The sequence below is a fragment of the Sebastes umbrosus genome, chromosome 16 (genome assembly GCF_015220745.1).
Source record: "Sebastes umbrosus isolate fSebUmb1 chromosome 16, fSebUmb1.pri, whole genome shotgun sequence".
In the NCBI taxonomy this organism is placed as follows: domain Eukaryota; kingdom Metazoa; phylum Chordata; class Actinopteri; order Perciformes; family Sebastidae; genus Sebastes; species Sebastes umbrosus.
The window spans coordinates 20,757,574-20,776,944 of NC_051284.1; the positions used below are offsets into that span (position 1 = coordinate 20,757,574).

General features: G+C 40.4%; 1 protein-coding gene across 8 annotated transcripts in view; it reads right to left on the reverse strand.

Moving 5' to 3' along the window:
- LOC119474569 overlaps positions 1-19,371 on the reverse strand; it is a 192,824-nt gene that overhangs the window by 12,005 nt on the left and 161,448 nt on the right. For all 8 annotated transcript variants that reach the window (XM_037746656.1, XM_037746657.1, XM_037746655.1 and 5 more), the window contains 3 exons: positions 4,795-4,850; positions 3,307-3,369; positions 2,926-3,160 (listed from right to left, as the gene is read on the reverse strand). In XM_037746656.1, coding sequence (XP_037602584.1) covers positions 2,926-3,160; positions 3,307-3,369; positions 4,795-4,850 — 354 coding nt within the window. The remainder of the gene's footprint in view (positions 1-2,925; positions 3,161-3,306; positions 3,370-4,794; positions 4,851-19,371) is intronic.

Sequence of the window (19,371 nt, forward strand, 5' to 3'; positions counted from 1 at the left end):
CTGGACGTCTGATGAACGGCGGGCTGGACCTCCGTGTGGCAGCGGAGGGGAAAGCAGCCAGAAATGAAGGAAAAGGCGGTGCGCTCGTTTCCTTTGATGAAGAACGGTTGTCCTCGGCTTCCTTGGTGAAGCCGGGCTGTAGTCTTCCTTCTGCAGGGATGTGGATCAAAGTCTGATGGACACAACATTATCTTAACTCGTCCAGCGAGGTCAGAAAATGTGGCTCGAGTCTTTAGGTGAACGCCGCAGCGTTGGGTACCTCCTGTAGCAGCGTTGGGTACCTCCTGTAGCAGCGTTGGGTACCTCCTGTAGCAACGTGAGTCGCAGTGGAAAGGGCTGAGATTCAGGTGAGCGTGCCTATATCTCCTGTGAGAAAAGTGGGCGTTTCACCGGAAAGACCCCACATTTCCTGTTAGCCTCATCCAATGGGGGTCCTTGTTTGGGTTCAAAATGAAATTTCACATGTAGATGCGACATTTTGGGTTCCTGCTCATGTTGGTGTGGAAGGAAATGAGCAGGTAGACATTCTGGCCAAACAAACACTAAGAATTAAGAATATAGAATTACAAATTCCATTAAGTAAAGCTGAGGCTAAACCATTCATCAAGAACTATGCACAAAAAGTATGGCAGGAGTACTGGGATGAGCAGGAAACTGGAAGGCATATGTACAATATACAGAAACATGTTGGAGCAGGGAGAAAGGTGGAGAAGAAGAAGAAGAAGAAGAAGAAGAAGAAGAAGATGCGACATTTTAAGAGCTGGGCAGTTAGGTCCCCTGCTGTTATCAGGTCTCTGGTTTCCCATGTAGGCCAAGGCTCTTTGTCTCGTGAGGTCCCTACACTATGACTTTTTTTCATGAAACTTTTGAACATACTATACTATGACTTTTTTACATAAAATTTTCGGGATACTATACTGTGACTTTATTTTATAAAAAAGTTTTGACACACTATAATATGATTTTTTTTTTACAAAAAATCTTTTAGACATGCTCTACTATGACTTTTTTACATAAAAAGTGTCGCCACACTATACTATGACTTTTTTTATGAACATTTTCGACATACTATACTATACTATACTATACTATATACTATATACTATACTATTTCAACACACTAACATTTTTTTTTACAAAAATGTTTTCGACATAATACACTATGACTTTCTTTTACAAAAAAAGTATTGATATACTATTCTAAGACTTTCTTTCAAAACATTTTTTACATACTATACTATGACTTTTTTTTATAAACACATTTCGACCCACTATACTGAGTTTTTTTACAAAAATGTTTACAACATACTATATTATGACTTTCTTTCTTAAAATTTTCGACATACTATACTATGACTTTGTTTTCATGAGATTTTTCGACATACTGAAAAAAAACGCCATAGAGTCATAGTATATACAAAAAATATCATTATACAGTGTGGACTAAAAAAAGTCATGGTAAAACCATAGCCATAGCATGTCATAAAAAAGTCATCAGAATCTTAATCAGCACATCTACTGTTTTCTAGACTAGACATCTGATCCTTAATACATTGTAACCTTAAAGCAGTAGTAGGTACAATTTGGAGAAAATATGATTTGAAAAAAGTTATTTTTATAAAACTCTCTATATTATACTATATTATATATATATATATATATTATATTATTATATATTACACTACCACCACCACCATAATATAGTATGTCATAAAAAGGCATAGTATATTATAGAATGCAATAAAATGTCACAAAAAATGTCATAAAAATACCATTATTTATAAAAAAGTAATAGAAAATGTCATAAAAATGTCACAAAAATGTCTTAAATCTGCCATAAAAAAATTCCAAAAAATAAGAAATGTCAATAAAAATGTCAAAAAAAAGTCGTAATATAGTATGCCATAAAAAGTTTTAAAAAATTAATTTAAAAAAAGTCATAGTATACTATAGAAATGTAAAAAAAAATTAATAATTAAGTATGTCATAAAAAGTCACAGTATATTATAGTATGCCATAAAATGCCATAAAAATGTCCAAAAAAAGTCAGAATATAGTATGCCATAAAACAGTCTCGGTAAAATGTTATATTATCAAACAGATAGTTCCAGTCCTTGATTATGACTGGCTGAGCCCCGTTCGAACTTGTAAAATTCTCTATAAACACATGGCTGTGACCGCATTAAAATAGTATGCACTACAGAAAATGTTACAAAATGTCATATTTTGTTGTGAATTTTGTATTTACTGGGTGGGCTCAGTGATGGAGAGGATAGAAGAGGAAGATAAAAAAAAAGAAAGGAGACATGCTGAAATTAATGAGAGAGAAATTGAAGAGCTGGAAAAGTCAAGAAACGAAGCCAGGACGTGGTCCGTTCGCTGTGTTCAGACCTGATTATTTGCCTGGACGAGAACAGTCAGAAGAACGCTACGCTGTCATTCAGTGAATGCACAAAAAAAACACAAAGATGTTGATGAAAGAAACAAATGGAACCTATGGGGATTAATCTTTGAGCTAAATCAGACCATAATGTATGACTAAAACACAATTAAAGTTTTGAGTTATCTGTCCTTTATGGTACAAAGATGACAAACAATAATTTTCCATTGTAACTTTTTAATGCTGTTTTCTGATCCTCGGGAGATGTATTTGTAGAAAAGGTTCACATCCTCTTATCTAGTCTTTGTTATACTTGCGTCAAGCGTCTTTCGTTCATATTCATGGCAGCTCTGTCTGTTCTATTGCGGCTCTCTGTGTGTTCATCAGACATGTGTCAGCCTTTTGTTAAGGTCTGCCAAAGAACAGGTTGTTCTCTACCTCTCTCTGCCTTTGTGTCTATTTCCTGCCAGATGCTGGATTGGGAGCATTAACAAGACAACCCTGAAAATGAAAGTGCAAACGCTCAGTGATATATCATCCCTCACCAGCTGTTCTCTGTTTGGAAGTCTCTCCACCAATCACTGGGCAGGACCACAGGAAGTTGCCATCTGTGGGCATCATGGTGACAGAGTTTGTGGATGGGCGTTGAAGCTGATGTGTTATCTGGAGCAAATGAAGTATGATACAGGGTGAGAGAGAGGTGGAGGGTGGGGTAAGGGGGGAGAGCCAGGACGGAAATGGAGAGATGGACAGAGAGAGAGACCGGGAGGAGTGCATCGCCTGGAAGACAAAGAGCCAAGCTGAGAGAGGGATGGATGAAAAGAGAAGAGACAAGGCCTCTGCACCTGCTCTGTATAGAACACAAGGTTCTGCTATCACACGTGTGCTGGCTGCAGGCCGATCAGCCAGGTCTGCTCTGGCTTTACCTTCCAACACCTTGCTGCCAAATCCCCCTCCTGCTCCCAGTCAGCAGCCTCTCCTCTGCTGCTCTGCACATACAAACCAACCAACAAACTCTTAACCTTTCAGCCCTCATACTAGCATCAATGCAGGAGAGGATAGACAATCTTATTACAGTCAGAATTCATAAGGGGCTTTATTTGAGTGAAGTGAACTTGTATGTTAAAACTAAGGCTGTCAAAGTTAATAAGGCGTTAGCGCATGTTTGCTTTATTGCCACTAATTTCTTTAACAAATTAACGCAATTCGATCTTTCAGAGGTTGTAGCAGGCTCAGTTTTAGAGAGAGAGTGAAGATACATCATATGACACATTCGTACCCACCATATCACACTAGCCTGGCGCAAAGGAGGCTAAATAACGCTACAAACTTTCGTTACATTTTGTCGAGATAAAACTGTCATGGCCATTTTCAAAGGGGTCCCCTTGACCTCTGACCTCAAGATATGTGATTGAAAATGGGTTCTATGGGTACCCACGAGTCTCCCCTTTACAGACATGCCAACTTTATGATAATCACATGCAATTTGGGGCAAGTCATAGTCAAGTCAGCACACTGACACACTGACAGCTGTTGTTGCCTGTTGGGCTGCAGTTTGCCATGTTATGATTCGAGCATATTTTTTATGCTTAATGCAGTACCTGTGAGGGTTTCTGGACAATATTTGTCATTATTTTGCTTTGTTATTGATTTCCAATAATAAATATATACATACGTTTGCATAAAATATTTGCCCACTCCCATGTAAAAGTAAAAGTATTAAATATAAATCTCCCTTTAAGGTACATTTTGAACAGATAACAGTGTGATTAATTGCGATTAAGTATGGACAATCATGCGATTGATTGCCTAGTTAAAACTAATCTGTAATATGTTATGAAATGCAGATGGGATATTTTTGGGATATACAGTAGTTTAGTCCAGTGTAGAGCTACAATTAACCAAATTTTAATCAAAATCGCAATATGGCCTACTGCAATTTTCAAATCGCAGGAGACACAATATTGTTAAAGGCGAAATGTGTGTTAAAATACCGTTTTAAATTAAATATTGTGTTGCTGCAGAGATATCCTGGCCATCATATTATACACACTTAATAAAACATCTTTCTTTGTTAGCGATCCCCACAGAAATCACACCATAATCATTTTAATATGATTTTCAATGAAAAGGAGAATAATGATGATGATGATGATCATTCCATCTAATATCGCAAATCATATCGCAATTGCAATATCAGTCAAAATACTCACTTGTGACCCCTTAATATGAAGCAACATCGATGTCTCTGACTGTTAGCAGTTCAATCAAGACAGATATTTTCTTATTAGACTATTGTTTGTACTTTTTGAGGAGATAAAACATATTCAGTATTTCACAAGAAAATAGCAAAGATTAAAGAAAAGTCTGAAATATAAAGAACTTTGTGTAGCAAAATTTAGATTTGTAATCACCTCACAACCCCGTAGATTCAGCTCATCAACCCCTAGTTTGGGAACCACTGGTCTAGAAAGTAAGACCTAAAAAAAAATGCAAATTTAGTGACAGTTGATAAAAACAGGAACACTTTACCTCCTGGAAGCCATTCAGCACTCTGAACAGGAAAGAAACCTTTAAGAAAAAAGAGCACATGGAGTTAAATACCGTAATTAAATTACCATTGTTGTCTTCATCATGCGTGTTGATTAATATCTCTGTGTGAGTCTACACTAGTAGTGATGCTGCAAGTATCAGTTCACTGGAAACAGTAAGTATCTAGTAGTTAGTGGTGATATTGTTTCCCTTTTCAAGGCTGCGATACACTAAAGTTTTACCCAATTAACTGCAACATGTAGTCTAAGAACGTCATTGGATGAATGCCTCTGCTTCATCTTACTTTATATAGCTTGTAAGTACCACGATGTGACCAGAATACAGCAGTGAGAGACAGTTTAGGACCCACAGGAATTCTGAAGGTAAATGCTCATGAGCGCTATGGTATAGCAGAAGGTCATTATGTAGTTGTGTTGTGAGTGATATTATCATTATTTACGTGATGTTAATGGTAAATCTGCTTACCAGAAGAGGGAACTAGAGAGCTGTAAAGACAGCACAGCCTGTTTGTCAACAATCATACACACACTGACTTTTGATACATCAAATACTGAGAGGTGAAGTGCCACAACATTTCAAAGCAGCTAGGGTCAAATAGATCATTCTCTATGGTTCAGCACTCAGTTATTTGTGCGCTCATGTGTCACTGAGAGCAGTCTTCAGTACAGCATACAGCAAGATATTGTTTTCTGTTCCACTGAGCATTGATGCCCCATTGTAGAGGGTCTTTTCTCAGTCCTGACATGTCACGCTGACGGGCAGCGTGTGCCCCTGCGGAGGAAAGATTCAAGTAAACACACGTTGACATTAAAAGCTAAGAGCTCCCTGCCAGCTCTCGGTGGGGGGTTAAGGGTTAATAATAGGCATGTGCATTTGCTCATACTTGCACACAGAGCACAGAGGACTCTAATTGTGACCAGGGGCCGTTGTACATCAGCCAGTGACTGACATAAGATGACAGGGTCCCGCCTCTGATCTATTTTATCCCAGCATGTAGTTGAACTGCTCATTGTCCCTGAAGCCTGCGGACACCTATTAGCTCTCATTAGCTCCCTGTGGTTCAGGGAAGACAAGGCTCGGGCCTGTCAAATCAACAACAAAGGAGGTACAGTATTTGTTGATCTGTGATTGTGACTTGGAAAAGTTCATTTCCAGGAAAAATAGCACTGAATCAGAGAATGTGGAAGTGGAATTTATCAAAATATTAGAGCAAGATTTTATCTGATTTAAGGAAAAGTTTAACATTTGGAAAAACATATTAGCTTTCTTGCTCAGAATTAGACGAGACGATTGATACCACTCTTGTGTGGGTCAATTAAATATGAGGCTTAGCTTAGCACAAACTGGCATCAGAAGGAAACAGCTAGCCTGGCTCTGTCCAAAAGTTAAAAAAAAAAAAAAAAAAGAAGAAGAAAAAAAAAAAGAATAAAACGCTAAAACAGTATTTGATATTTTTTCACGCCGTTCGCCTCGCTCAGAGGCCATCCTTACTATAACAACACTATTTTAGGAGCAACAGAAGTCAGACGGCAGCTTGCGGTACCACGGTTTTGCACTCTGCGGCTCACGTTAACGCAGTTTCACAAGCGCGTTGGAGAACTACAGTGGCCTTCAGGTAACGTAAAAACGCAAAAGGCTCTCTCTAGAGCTCTCTAGAGGACTCCGTGAAGAGGACCCGCTCCCTATTTAGATATGAAGGGCTCATTCTAAGCTTCAGGTTTCAGTTTCAGGTGATTGAACATGAATGAAAACATAGTTATGAATATTATATTCCATTTCTGCTAATAGATCCCCATAAATGTTACAAAGAAAGTACAAAGAATGTTAAATACAACACTATTGATTTCCACATGAGGCTCCTGCATAAGAACCTGTCAATATCACTGAGAGGGCAGATGGAGAATGGCATACCCTCCTCCATCTTCCCTCCACTCTCTTTCTACTCCTCTTCATGTGTCATCACATACCTCCTCTCTCTTTACCTTCAGTTTTGCTTGACTCACCCTCTTTCCACACTCTGCACCTTAAGAAAAACTCACCTACCTCATCCCACTTCTTGCTGTACAACCCCCTTGCGTTCGCTTTCCTGCTCCACTTCTCCTCCCGTCTCATTCCCCACTCTCTCCCTCCTCTCTCCCGATTTTATCTGGGAGAAGTTTGCCTGGGGTCATTCACCTGAGCCTCCTCACCTGGCCTCTGACAGGCCTGTTGGGACGGCGGGCCTGCCTGGTGAGGATAACGGTTGTCGAGGGCCGTGGGGAAAGCAACAAACTCTGTTTTCTGTCAGGATGACATACCTGAGAACAGCTAAGACCTTAGGGATTTGGTTTGCGGTGAGCGCACAGTCAAAACAAACAGGCTTGAGTTGATTACAATATTGCCAGGTGGAAAGAGAACTGTAGGGAAATCACTCAAAAAAAATGTTTTCAAGTCCTATTTATATTTGGTTTAGCGAGAAACTTTTTTTCTTTTTATACTGCTAACAAATTGATTTTTTTTTAAAACCCGAGGCTACAGTAGAAAAAAAGTATTTTGGTCTGTGGATTTAACATGAAGTTTGTGAAATGGAGCTGGATCAATTTCCAGCCCACTGCTCTTTATGTAATGTCAGTCATGTGTCTTTTAGTCACTGGCAGTTGATGTGTGTTTGATTAGTGGGACTGGAACCGTCAGCTATCAGAGATGACGTACTGTACCGAGCCCCCTACTGCTCCTTCCACCACCACAGCTTCCAGCCATGCACCTGTTCCCTCAGCCTGCTGTATCTCTCACTCTCACTCTCACTCACACACACACACACACCAAACACACAAGTCTGCGCCTGTGGTTTCAACTTGGCTTTTTCTCATTAAAGACTCAGTGAAATTTGACAGGTTTTGACAGGGAAGGTTTCCACATAGATCCTGCCATAGTGACAGATATCCGACAGCTTGATGATAACTGCTGCCTTATGGCAGAAACACAGGTGTCCCTCATGGCTGACGACAATAGGCAGCTCTGAGTGATGGACGGGTTTGATGAAAAGTTACAGAGCTGGAACAAGAGGGAAAGTGTGCATGCTGGGACAAAAACAAGATAGGGATTGTGAACCTGTGTGAGGTCACTGTGAAGCTGACTCAATGCTGAGAATACTCTCTTCAATCTGGTTTAAAGGGGACCTATTATGCGTCTGTGCTTTTTCCCTTTCCTTATAGTTTTTTTGTGCATGTAAAAGGTCTGCAAAGTTACAAGTCCACGCCAAAGGGAGTTACTCTCCTCCACAGAAACGCTGCTCCTGAACTGCCTGAAACACCTTGCTTGAAGTCCCGTCTTTTCTTCCGTAACGTGGTGATGTCACCAAGTAACGCATTTGCATAATACCCGCCTAGCGGCTGGTTTGGTACGCCATAAAACAAAGCTAGTTAGAGCGGAGCTGGAGTGGAGTCTGAAGAGTTTGGTTTGGGCTTTAACAGAGCGTTTCAGACAGAGGGTGAAAAGAAGTGCTACAGCACAGCTGGTATGAGAAAAGTATCGCGTTTTTCGAACATTAAATGTATGTAAACCAACACATTCTCACTCCCAACGCGTCAATTTCCGCCGCCTGGTCAGTGCCCATTGGCATCGGAGACCGACGCACGGAGTACCCCTCTTACGTCACCTTTGGACTTGTCGAGGACAGCGTCTCAATAAACGCTCATTACATGCATAGTGTCCTTTCAAAATAAACTTCCGTTTTCACAGGAAGTTTGGTTTAGGCAACACAACCACCTAGTTAGGGTTAGGAAACGGTCGTGGTTGACGTTAACTTCACTGACTAATGACTCATTGGACTGACGATACCAACGCGTCATGTGACTAACAACTGACGTGACAAAATAAGTCAATGTTATTTTTTCACGTTTCACGTTTTCTTCTGGTTGAAAATCTTTAGCAGACTCTCACGCTATTAATACTACGTCACTTGCTCCGACCGTTAAATACTATAACGCGGCGGCTGGGTTTATATTGGAGTTAGCCCGGTTCATCACCTACTGCTAAAGGGTGCCTCCGTGCGTCGGTTCCTGATGCCGAGGGGTGCTGCCCAATCGACGATATTTGAGTGAGAAGGGGTTGTATAAACATGTTCTAGTGGAAACCCAAAATACAAGTATGTACCTGGAAATAAGCATAATAGGTCCTCTTTAAATGTGTTGATGTTCACTCGTGCTAGTACTTGGATGCCAGTTTTCTGGATGACTCCCTCCGATTAACGTTTATTAATGAGTGATCCCAACCTCACCAACTCATCCAAGACCCCCCTTCCTATTTTTGCACCTACTCCTCACCCCCCTCTCCATTTAATCTTCCTCCTTTGCCTCCTCCTCTTCCACCTTCTGCTTGTAAATCAGCTCCTTAGCGCTGCTTTTAATATTGCTTGAGTGTGCAGTCTTTTTAACGCGCTCTGGCGTTCACTCCTCTCGCGTGCCCTCTGTCAACAGTAAACTTTCTGAAAAGCGAGCTTAACAGGCCGTGAAAGGGCGGCACAGATGGCTACATCCTAGGTGGTAATTATCAACCACTACCTCCCAACACACACAAAAAAAGAAACAAGCCAAGGTGTTGCCGTCAGGTCAACTGATGCCGCTGACACGTTCGTAAGCTCTCTGGCAGTGAGCTCAAACCGACGTACAGGAAGGGGCCTTCTGGAGCCCAGACAGCACGTTGACAGTGTCACAGGTCAAGCACAGCCATAAGAGGATGATTTTTGGCTTCAGTGCACATCAGCCAGACGGAGATCTATATTAAAACACAATTCTAGCTGGCAAGAAAATAACAGTTTTTCCAATATACTATACTGCAGGCGTTAGTTTAGCTTGATGTCACATCTTGTTTAGCTGAAGTTCTTGAGAAGTATTTTAATTGCATTCTAATGGGTTAGTTCCGATGTTGTGTAATGTACAGTAGACAGGCAATAAAAGGCAATTAGTCTGAAAGTGTTTCATTCTGCACAAGGTGTTGGTAATGGCTGAGTTTATGCACACTCTCAACAAGCAAGATTTTTGAAGAGCGTAACCATTTATTTCACTGTAGATCTATTAAAATTGAAGGTGACAGCTAATCTGAATCCTGTTTAATTTGGGGGGAAATTTAATACACTACAAGGTGATAGGCGAGGCTCCCCCTACCTCCGTACAAGCCGCCCGCCGCATGCAAAAATATGTAAATGCTGCTCGTATTAGAATCTTTGTCTGGTTGTCATTCTCACATGGGGCACATCAAAGCCATATGACCTGATTTTGCACCTGCTGTTTAATTAAATTTACAAGACAGACACAGTCTCCACTCCCGGTGATATACAAATCTGGCTTTATTACCCCGGCACTGTAATTTACAAGGCAATTTACTGCTGGGCGGTAATGGTGCCTGCCAAAGTGCTCCCTCTGAAAAGATACACAAACATGCACAACAACAAGTTATCCCATTTCCCTTCCTGAAGATGGGACCAAGAATGCCAAGACCACTCTATAAAATCTAAGTACCGGACTAGTGATTGTGTTGTTGAGGCCCACAAGGCATGTAGTGCATGTTCGAGGTACTTGCCTCACTCTTCTACTTACTGGAAAGTCCAATTAATTTTTTTTTAACTGCCTGGATATCTCATAAAAATGTTTATTTGTATTCTATAGAAATCTCAGTGAGACCAAAGAGTGAGTGCACCACAAATAGGTGAAGATGAGCTGCATTGAATTACCTTTAAACCAAAAAGTGACCATTTCTTATAATGAAGACCCTCTAGAAGTGAAAGTGATTCATATTTGGCCTCGTCACTCCCCACAAGCATCAAGTAATACACAGTAATAGACGTGTTTTCCGACCACATCTACAACAAACATGTTTATAGCTGTTCCAAACGGCCACACTTGTAGGTGGGGTGAATAGTGGTCATAGAAAGGGGCGAGACAAACCCTGCTTAATTTCTCATCTCCACACCAGGCCAATCACTGCATGAAGTGGGTGTCAATGTCAGATTGTTGGTTGCTGAAAGTTACAGAAATTGTTGGGTGCAGCGCCCCATTCCCGACATCGGAAAGGTGACCATCCGACAAGCACTGCTGATGAATTCTGGTGCCTTCATAGCCTACAGGTGGATTCTGGGGTGGGAGCGGGGTATTTATAATAAGCTTTGTGATGACAAAACCAGCCGCAGCAGCTGCAGCAAGAGCAAGTGTTTGCAAATGAGCAGCAGCATACAGCTAAGTAAAAGAGTTAGTAGAGCATAGACAGCTTAAAGGTACAGTGTGTAGGATTTGGCGGCATCTAGTGGTGTGGTTGCAGATTGCAACCAACTGAGTACCCCTCTGCTCACTCCTCCCTTTCCAAGACTGCAGAAACGTGAGCTGTAAAACCATGGTAACTCTGTTCGCCTTGCTCAGAGGTCATCCTTACCATAACAACAATACTTTAGGAGCAACGGAAGTCAGACGGCGGCTGGCGGTACCACGGTTTAGCACTCTGCGGCTAACATTATCGCAGTTTCACAAGTGTGTTGTTGTTGGAGAACTATGTTGGCCTTCAGGTAACATAAAAACGCAAAAGGCTCTCTCTAGAGCCAGTGTTTGGTTTGTCCGTTGTGGGCTACTGTAGAAACATGGCGGAGCAACATGGAAGAGGACCCGATCCCTATGTAAATACGAAGGGCTCTATCTAAGCTATCGAAAACACAACAACGATTCTTAGTTTCAGGTAATTATACACTAATGAAAACATAGTTATTAATATTATATTTTATTTCGGCTAATAGATCCCCTTAAATGCAATGCATCAAAGGGTGCATAGCAGAATATGAATTAAGTTGATATTTGGTGATATTAGGCTCTGACTTCATCACTCACCAAAAGCATACGCCGAGCTCAGCACAGTATAAAAGCATATTCCATACTGAGCCTGACGACAGCTGTTACATAGAATCTACTATATGTGGACTGGGCTCCAGCTGCCATGTGGCCATCACTTGCTCGGCACCTCTGCCCATGAAGTGAATACGCTATCTAGTGTGCAACTTCTATATGAGGGCTGGGCATCTGCCGTTATGCCGCCATTTACCCAACAAAGCACCTCCAACCATTGCAGAGAATATAAAATCTAGTGAATTAATATGGCTAAAAGTAAACCCAGATATTCAGCAGGAGACTAATACACATTAGCTACACAGCAGATCATTACAAACTAAATGCACAAAAGTTAATGTCTCAGGATTAAACCAGCAAACTCCTCTCATTAAATGTCACGTAGCAACGATAAGCAGCTGAGCAATGGTGAAAGAAGTTTTCAGATCTTTTACTAAAATAAAAGTAGTAATACCACAGTGTAAAAATAATGTTAAATAGTAGTAAAGTAAAAGTCCTGCATTTAAAAGTACAAGTATTGAAATATACTTAAAGTACTCATTATGCAAAATGGCTCATTTCAGAAAATACCAATATTATATTACTAGATTATACTTAGTGATGCATTGATGTGTACGCATTACTACTGTTGCAGCTGGTAGAGGTGGAGCTAATCCATAGCAATATAGTATAATTTATTTGTTGATTTATATTTTGTATTAATAATCTGAATCTGCAAAGTAACTAAAGCTATAAAAATAAATGCATCGGAGTAAAAAGTACAATATTTGCCACCAAAATGTGGAATAGAAGTATATATAAATAAATAAATATCCAAGTAGAGTACAAGTACTGTACCTCAAAATTGTACGGTCCAGTACTTGAGTTAATGTCCACTGGAGCTGAGTAACAGCAGCATTAACTTTAGAACAGTTGTTTACAAATAATTATGATTTAAATAATGGTAAAACTGGAGCTTTGAGCTAAAAATTAGCAAAATTCAGCAACCATCAGACATCATAACTTTGCACTCAACCAACATCGGCGGATGACAGTTTAAGTGCCATCTGCTATTGGCATTCCCCTAGTGTCTCTTGTTTCTATAGGGTACTGGTCTTTTATGTATCCAAAGTTCCCACTTACTGTACTGTATGTTTCCCATATCCTCTCATTTGGCTTGCTGTCATAATAGCACTGTATTTTATGTTTTCTTTTCTTATCTATGAGTAGCCCCACTTATCACTATTTTCTTGGTTCCATAACATCTGGCGTGAACGTTAATGTGTTTTTCTATTTCTTTTGTGTGAAGTGGTCCTTTCAGGTGCTCGGTTGCCCTTCAAAATGTGTGTCTGGACACATGTATTCAGTGTTGCAGTTGCCTAATGCATTAATTCATTTTCACTTTAAGGCCCTGTGTGCAGAATTTAAACATTTCTGACTTTGGCGACTCCCAGTGGTAGTGCTGAAAAAGACACTGCAAATAGCATTGCATGCCACAAACACTCAAGCCACATACATGTAGTAAATTTTAAGCACATGATAAAGAAACCATAAATGATAATAATTTGTTTTGTTAATAGGAAGAGAATAGGCTTTTGCTCTTGAACCCCAGTTTGCTAAGGGTAAAACTTTACTAAGAAGATTATTATGAACAAGCTGACATCCTGTAACGCATCATGCATGTGTCGATGTAGCATAAAAGGTTCAGTTTGGCCTTCCAGGTCCTGGTTCTATGGGGTATAGGGGTTTTGAAATGCTGCTGTAGTATACGTTGAGGTGTGCACGTGAGCATGCATATGTGTGTGCACGCAGATTTGCGATTGCATGAGAATCTGAGACATGCCTCTGGTTGCAGTAGAGTGTGCATCTCAGGCAATCCATAATAGATGATGAAATTTGGCAAGCCGTCCAGCCTTATGGTCCTTTCCTCCTCCTGCAGCTGCTTGTTTTCCCAGAACTCATCTGTGCTGCTGACCAAGAGTTGTGTGCGTATGCGAGAGAGAGAGAGAGAGAGAGAGAGAGAGAGAGAGAGAGAGAGAGAAAGTGTCCGTATGTCACTGTCTTTGCCCACAAGCACTCCACGAGCATCTTTCCATTCCTCAATATGTCAGACTTGAATATGAAAACGGGCAACTTTTTCATCACTCAACCACCATGTGCACATATGGCCACAAAGCTGATGGTGAATGTCAAAGTTGAGTGGAAAGGCCAAGGAGCAGTGACAAAGCGACAAAGCACCGCAGACTATAAATCCAAGCCACACTGTTGTGACAGACACGGATCACAGTCCAGTTTCAGAGTTATCAGAAAAATGTTAAATGTGATCATTTTACGGACGAAATTTCACCAAAATTCTCCATGAATATGACTGTATTCAAATACGGTGCAAAAAAATGATATTTTTTGTTAACTGCAACCTGGATCTTTATTTTCGTGGTTTTGACATCATTACTTTTAGTTATGATATCTCACCTTGTTGAAAGAATTTGACATTTTGGGAAATCTGCTTATCTGCTTTATTGCCGAGAGTTAGGTAAGAAGACGGATACCACTCTCATGTCTGTAGGGTAAAAATGAGGCTACTAACAACAGCCTGTTAGCTTAGCTTAGCACAAAGACTGTAAACAGAGCCAAACAGCTAGCCTAGCTCTATTCAGATGTAAGAAAATCCACACCTAAAGCTCACTAATTAACACGTTATAGCTCACTTAAAGGAACAGTGTGTAACATTTCAGGTGATCTATTAGCAGAAATGTGATATAATATTCATAACTATGTTTTCATTAGTGTATAATAGTAATAATATAACTAAAAATCATGTTTTCGTTAGCTTAGAATGAGTCCTTCATATCTACATAGGGAGTGGGTCTTCTTCATGTTGCTCCGCCATGTTTCTACAGTGGCCCAGAACGGACAAGCCAAACACTGGCTCTAGAGAGAGCCTTTTGCGTTTTTACGTTACCTGAAGGCCACCGTAGTTCTCCAACATGCTTGTGAAACTGCCAGAATTACTTAAGTAGTGTTATTATAGTAAGGATGGCCTCCGAGCGAGGCGAACAGCGTTACCACGGTTTTGCACATTGCGGCTCACGTTACCGCAGTCTTGGAAAGGGAGGAGTGACCGGAGGGGTACTCGGTTGGTTGCAATCTGCAACCACTCCACTAGATGCCACCAAAACCTACACACTGTACCTTCAATCTTAAACTTAATCAGTAAAAAATAAAAACAGCACATTGTGGTTTTAGGCACAGTAACTTCCTGAGACTCCAAGAAGTGCTTAGCCAAAAATTTGTTCGGCCCATAACCCCCCAGTAAAACCACAGGTTAACCAGCTGGCTTCATATTTACTGTACAAACAAGAGAGAGATGAGCCTATTTTGCAAAATGTCAAACTATTCCTTTAATTACTGAGATCTAGAAATGCAGGAAGACAGTTTTCCTATTGGATTATTACAGACATTTCAGGAGTAGCGTACTCACTTTTGACTTCAGCCCAAAATGAAATGGTTGAGTTTGTTAACAACCTGTCAGATCATCTGACCGCTTGTGCAACTTGCTCCATCTTACTTCATTGTAGGGATGCGACCATGTTCCCAGATCTTTGCAATTACTTTGGCGAGTGCATATTTATAGAAACGATGGCCAATACTTTCAAAATAAGACCAAAGTTGTAATAAAATTGTCCTTTAAGTGGTATTAATGATCTGGCCCATGGCTCCAGAGAGTGGGTAAACCTTTGCCTGCTCCCGAGTGGGTAACTTTGATCAAGAGTTGTTGAGGATGGTCAGTGATGTATTGTTGTAATTTATGAAACATTATCAGCTGGTACGGTGGCCTCGGGCATTCTGGATAAATTGTTTCAAAGTCATTGACCCACAAAGTTCTAAGTTTCTCCCTTTTTCTAGCGCACTTGCATCCATACAAACAGGGGTGAGTAGTGTGCCATGATTGATGGGATAGGCTGGGCTGGTAAGGTGGGATGCCTGTGCACAGGCTGTACAGCAGCTGTTTTCTCCAAGCTCGAGGAGAGCAGAGACAGAGAAAGAGTGTGTGAAAGTGAGAGAGAGAGAGAAAGAAAGAGAGAGAGGTCGAACAGAAAGCGAAGGGAGGGCAGAAGGAGAGCGAAGAGAAAAAGCAAGTCTACCTTCCTCTTGCCCTTCAGGCAGACCAGGTGTCTGCAGCTCCACGCTGAGTCGTACCACAGAACCTGGCACGGCTGCTCTCAAACAGGTCCTCCTCATCGTTCTCTCCTTCCCCAAGGATGGCCGCAATTAACACACACACACACACATAGTGCACGGTGTATAGAAAACATGCCGAAAATGACAACGCCCCAAGCCACAGCACATGGAAAGGAAAGAGAAAGAAAGAGAGGGAAACAAAAAAGCGAGAGAGAGGGAGCCAGAGAGGCACACCGGAGAGCTTGTTTTATAAAGGTGCAGGTGCAGAATTTGAGTGACTGCCAGGTTGCACTCTCCTTTTGGTTCCATATTAACGTTGTCAGCTTTTTACCTCCCCTCTCCTCACCTGCACTGCTCCATTCCTCACCATGTTCTGCTGTTCGCTCATTTTCAAGTGCTCCCCTCTCACCCAGACTCCACAGGAAACACAGCAGTGGAAGAAAGTTTGGCAGAAACTTTCAGCCTTGCAGCAATGCTTTTTCAATTCTAGAAATATTGTTGAATTTCTGGATGAAAACAACTAACAAGCTACCATGGAATCAGCAGCATCCGCTTCAGTATAGTGCTGTTGGTAAAAGTCAGAGATGCACAACACTTTTTTGACATGATGTCACTCGTTTCAGATGATGTATCTCATGGGGATGATATGACAGACAGGACTGCAACCCCATTATCATAGCAGGTATCTTTCTAATCCTGACAAAAAGATTTTATAGAGCTGCTACATTAGAAAATGCTTAATCTACGACAAATACTTATTGTTGCTGTTGTTGTAGATCATACATCAATGGGCCTCATGCAGGAAGCGATATAAGAACAAATTTCCAAATGTGTTCTTATTGTGTTAGTCCCCATTGATTTCTGGGATTCAACAATATTCAAAAAATCTTATTTTTGCTCTTCTCTTAGGTAAGACAAAATTGTACGAGTGGACGAGAGCTCTCTTACCAAGATAAGAAAAAACATCTTGTTTTCACAGTCCGCAAATTATTTGTTCAACGCAAGGAAACACAAGTTTTAAATTTAAGGACCATAAAAAAATGCATGAATATCATATAATCAAATTTAGATTATTTAATTTTTAGATGTAGTTATAATACAGTATACGCTGCTTTATGCAAATGTATGTATATATTTATTATTGAAAATCAATTAACAACACAAAACAATGACAAATATTGTCCAGAAACCCTCACAGGTACTGCATTTAGCATAAAGAAATATGCTCAAATCATAACATGGCAAACTCAAGCCCAGCAGGAAACAACAGCTGTCAGTGTGTCAGTGTGCTGACTGGACTATGACTTGCCCCAAACTGCATGTGATTATCATTAAGTGGGCATGTTTGTAAAGGGGAGACTCGTGGGTACCCATAGAACCCATTTTCATTCACATATTTTGAGGTCAGAGGTCAAGGGACCCCTATGAAAATGGCCATGCCATTGCTTGCGACAAACCAGTATGGCATGATTGGTACCAATGGATTGTTTAGGTCGTCTAGTTTCATATGATTCTCAAAATCGCAAGTTGCGTTAAAGAAATTAGTGTAGTTAAAATGAATTTGCATTAACACGTTATTATCCCGTAAACTTTGACAGCCCTAATAAAAATATTGAACATAGCTGCTTTAACATCTCTTCATATTGCACCCTTTCTTTATAGACTGAGATGTTCTACTGTTCCAATACAACAATGCATTGTGGTCAAGCTAAAACAAGGCTGTTTATAGAAAAAAACCTAATTATATACACAGCACCTGTTTGCACCCTCACTGAAGAATAGCTGGCAGTACAGAGACATCTAACCATGGGCCCTTTGAAAATATCACTGCATTGGCCAAATCACACTGAATAGGCCTGTGTGTGTGTGTGTTATATCTCCCATCCCCTGATTCTACACCTCTGCACAAGCTGCTATTAGAACTTCAATACTTATCTGCTTAATTAAGCTTTCATGTCGTCATTTTATCACATCATTTATTTATTCTTGTCCCTACAGATGTTTGCCTTCATACTGAGAGCTATTTTTAATCAGTGAGACAGATGTCTCCCGCGACAAAAGCAAACTTTACAATTCACTGAGAGGCATTCACATATTGTACACATGTACACATGCAAACAATGTGTCACAATTCATTTTGCTATTTTTGTTGATTATCTCAATGAATGCTAATGTAAAGTTAAATAAATCCTTATTTAGTGTACTGTTGAATTGTGGGAAACGGAACGTGTAACAACCCACTGACAAAATCCAAGTTCATGTATAACACAGCATTAGAGCTGCTATGATTAATCGATTAGTTGTCTATTAAATTAATCACAAATTATTTTGCTAATCGATACATTTTTTTTTGAGTAATTTATGAAGAAAAAAAGTCAAAATTCTCCGATTTCAGCTTCTTAAATGTGAATATTTTCTGGTTTCGTTACTCCTCTATGACAGTTAACTGAATATCTTTGAGTTGTGGACAAAACAAGACATTTGAGGACATCATTTTGGGCTTTGGGAAACACTTACCGCCATTTTTCACCATTTTCTGATTAATTAATCAAGAAAATAATCAACAGATTCATCATCAATGAAAATAATCGTTAGTTGCGACCCCTACACAGCATCATTTGGTCAATGTTGTGTAAGTATAATTTAACAATTCACAATTTTTATGCATTTATTTTATTTTATTCATGTCTGTTTAGTTAATGGTATCACATGTTGTAACATGCATCAGATCTCTACTCAGATCAGCATAGATGTAGAGGTAGAAATAGGTTTTCGTCAATAGTTTTCTAATTTTTCATACCGATGAAAAGTATTGCGGTCCTCTAAAAGCTATGAGGCCATGCTCGACAGAAGCTGAGCTTGGGAGAGAAAAAAGTTTCACAAATGGCCAAATGTCACTAATTAGTTTGAACTCTGCATTTTTGATGAAGCCAGTTGGTGTGGTGGGGTGGTGGTGTTGGCAGGGGGCAGCGGGAAGAGGGGGAATTGATGGGCTGTGCCTCAAAATGTAAATTAAACAAAAGGCGGGAGTTCACATGACAGCTTTGGAGGGGCAGGGCTGGAGCCTTCTGATTTTCTGTGTGAGAAGGAGAACAAGTGGAGCACAGTGCACCAAACATTGGCACATGGCGAACAGCTCGGAGGCAGCGGAAGCAAAATAACTTCTGTTCTAGGGAACAACAAAGGAGGAACAAACAGCGTGGCCCACAACTTTTTGGTCCTTATTATTCTGTGATTTCGTAATCAAGAGGATGGGATCTGATCTACAAACCATGGACAGCTGGTTCATTTCCACCGCCGGGCCTTGTGGGAGATGTAGTTTCTTCTCTCAACGACATATGCAAATCCCAACTGTCCCTCCCCTCTCTCTCCATAATTGCCGACTTTTCAGCAACAGAAGGAGGCCCATTT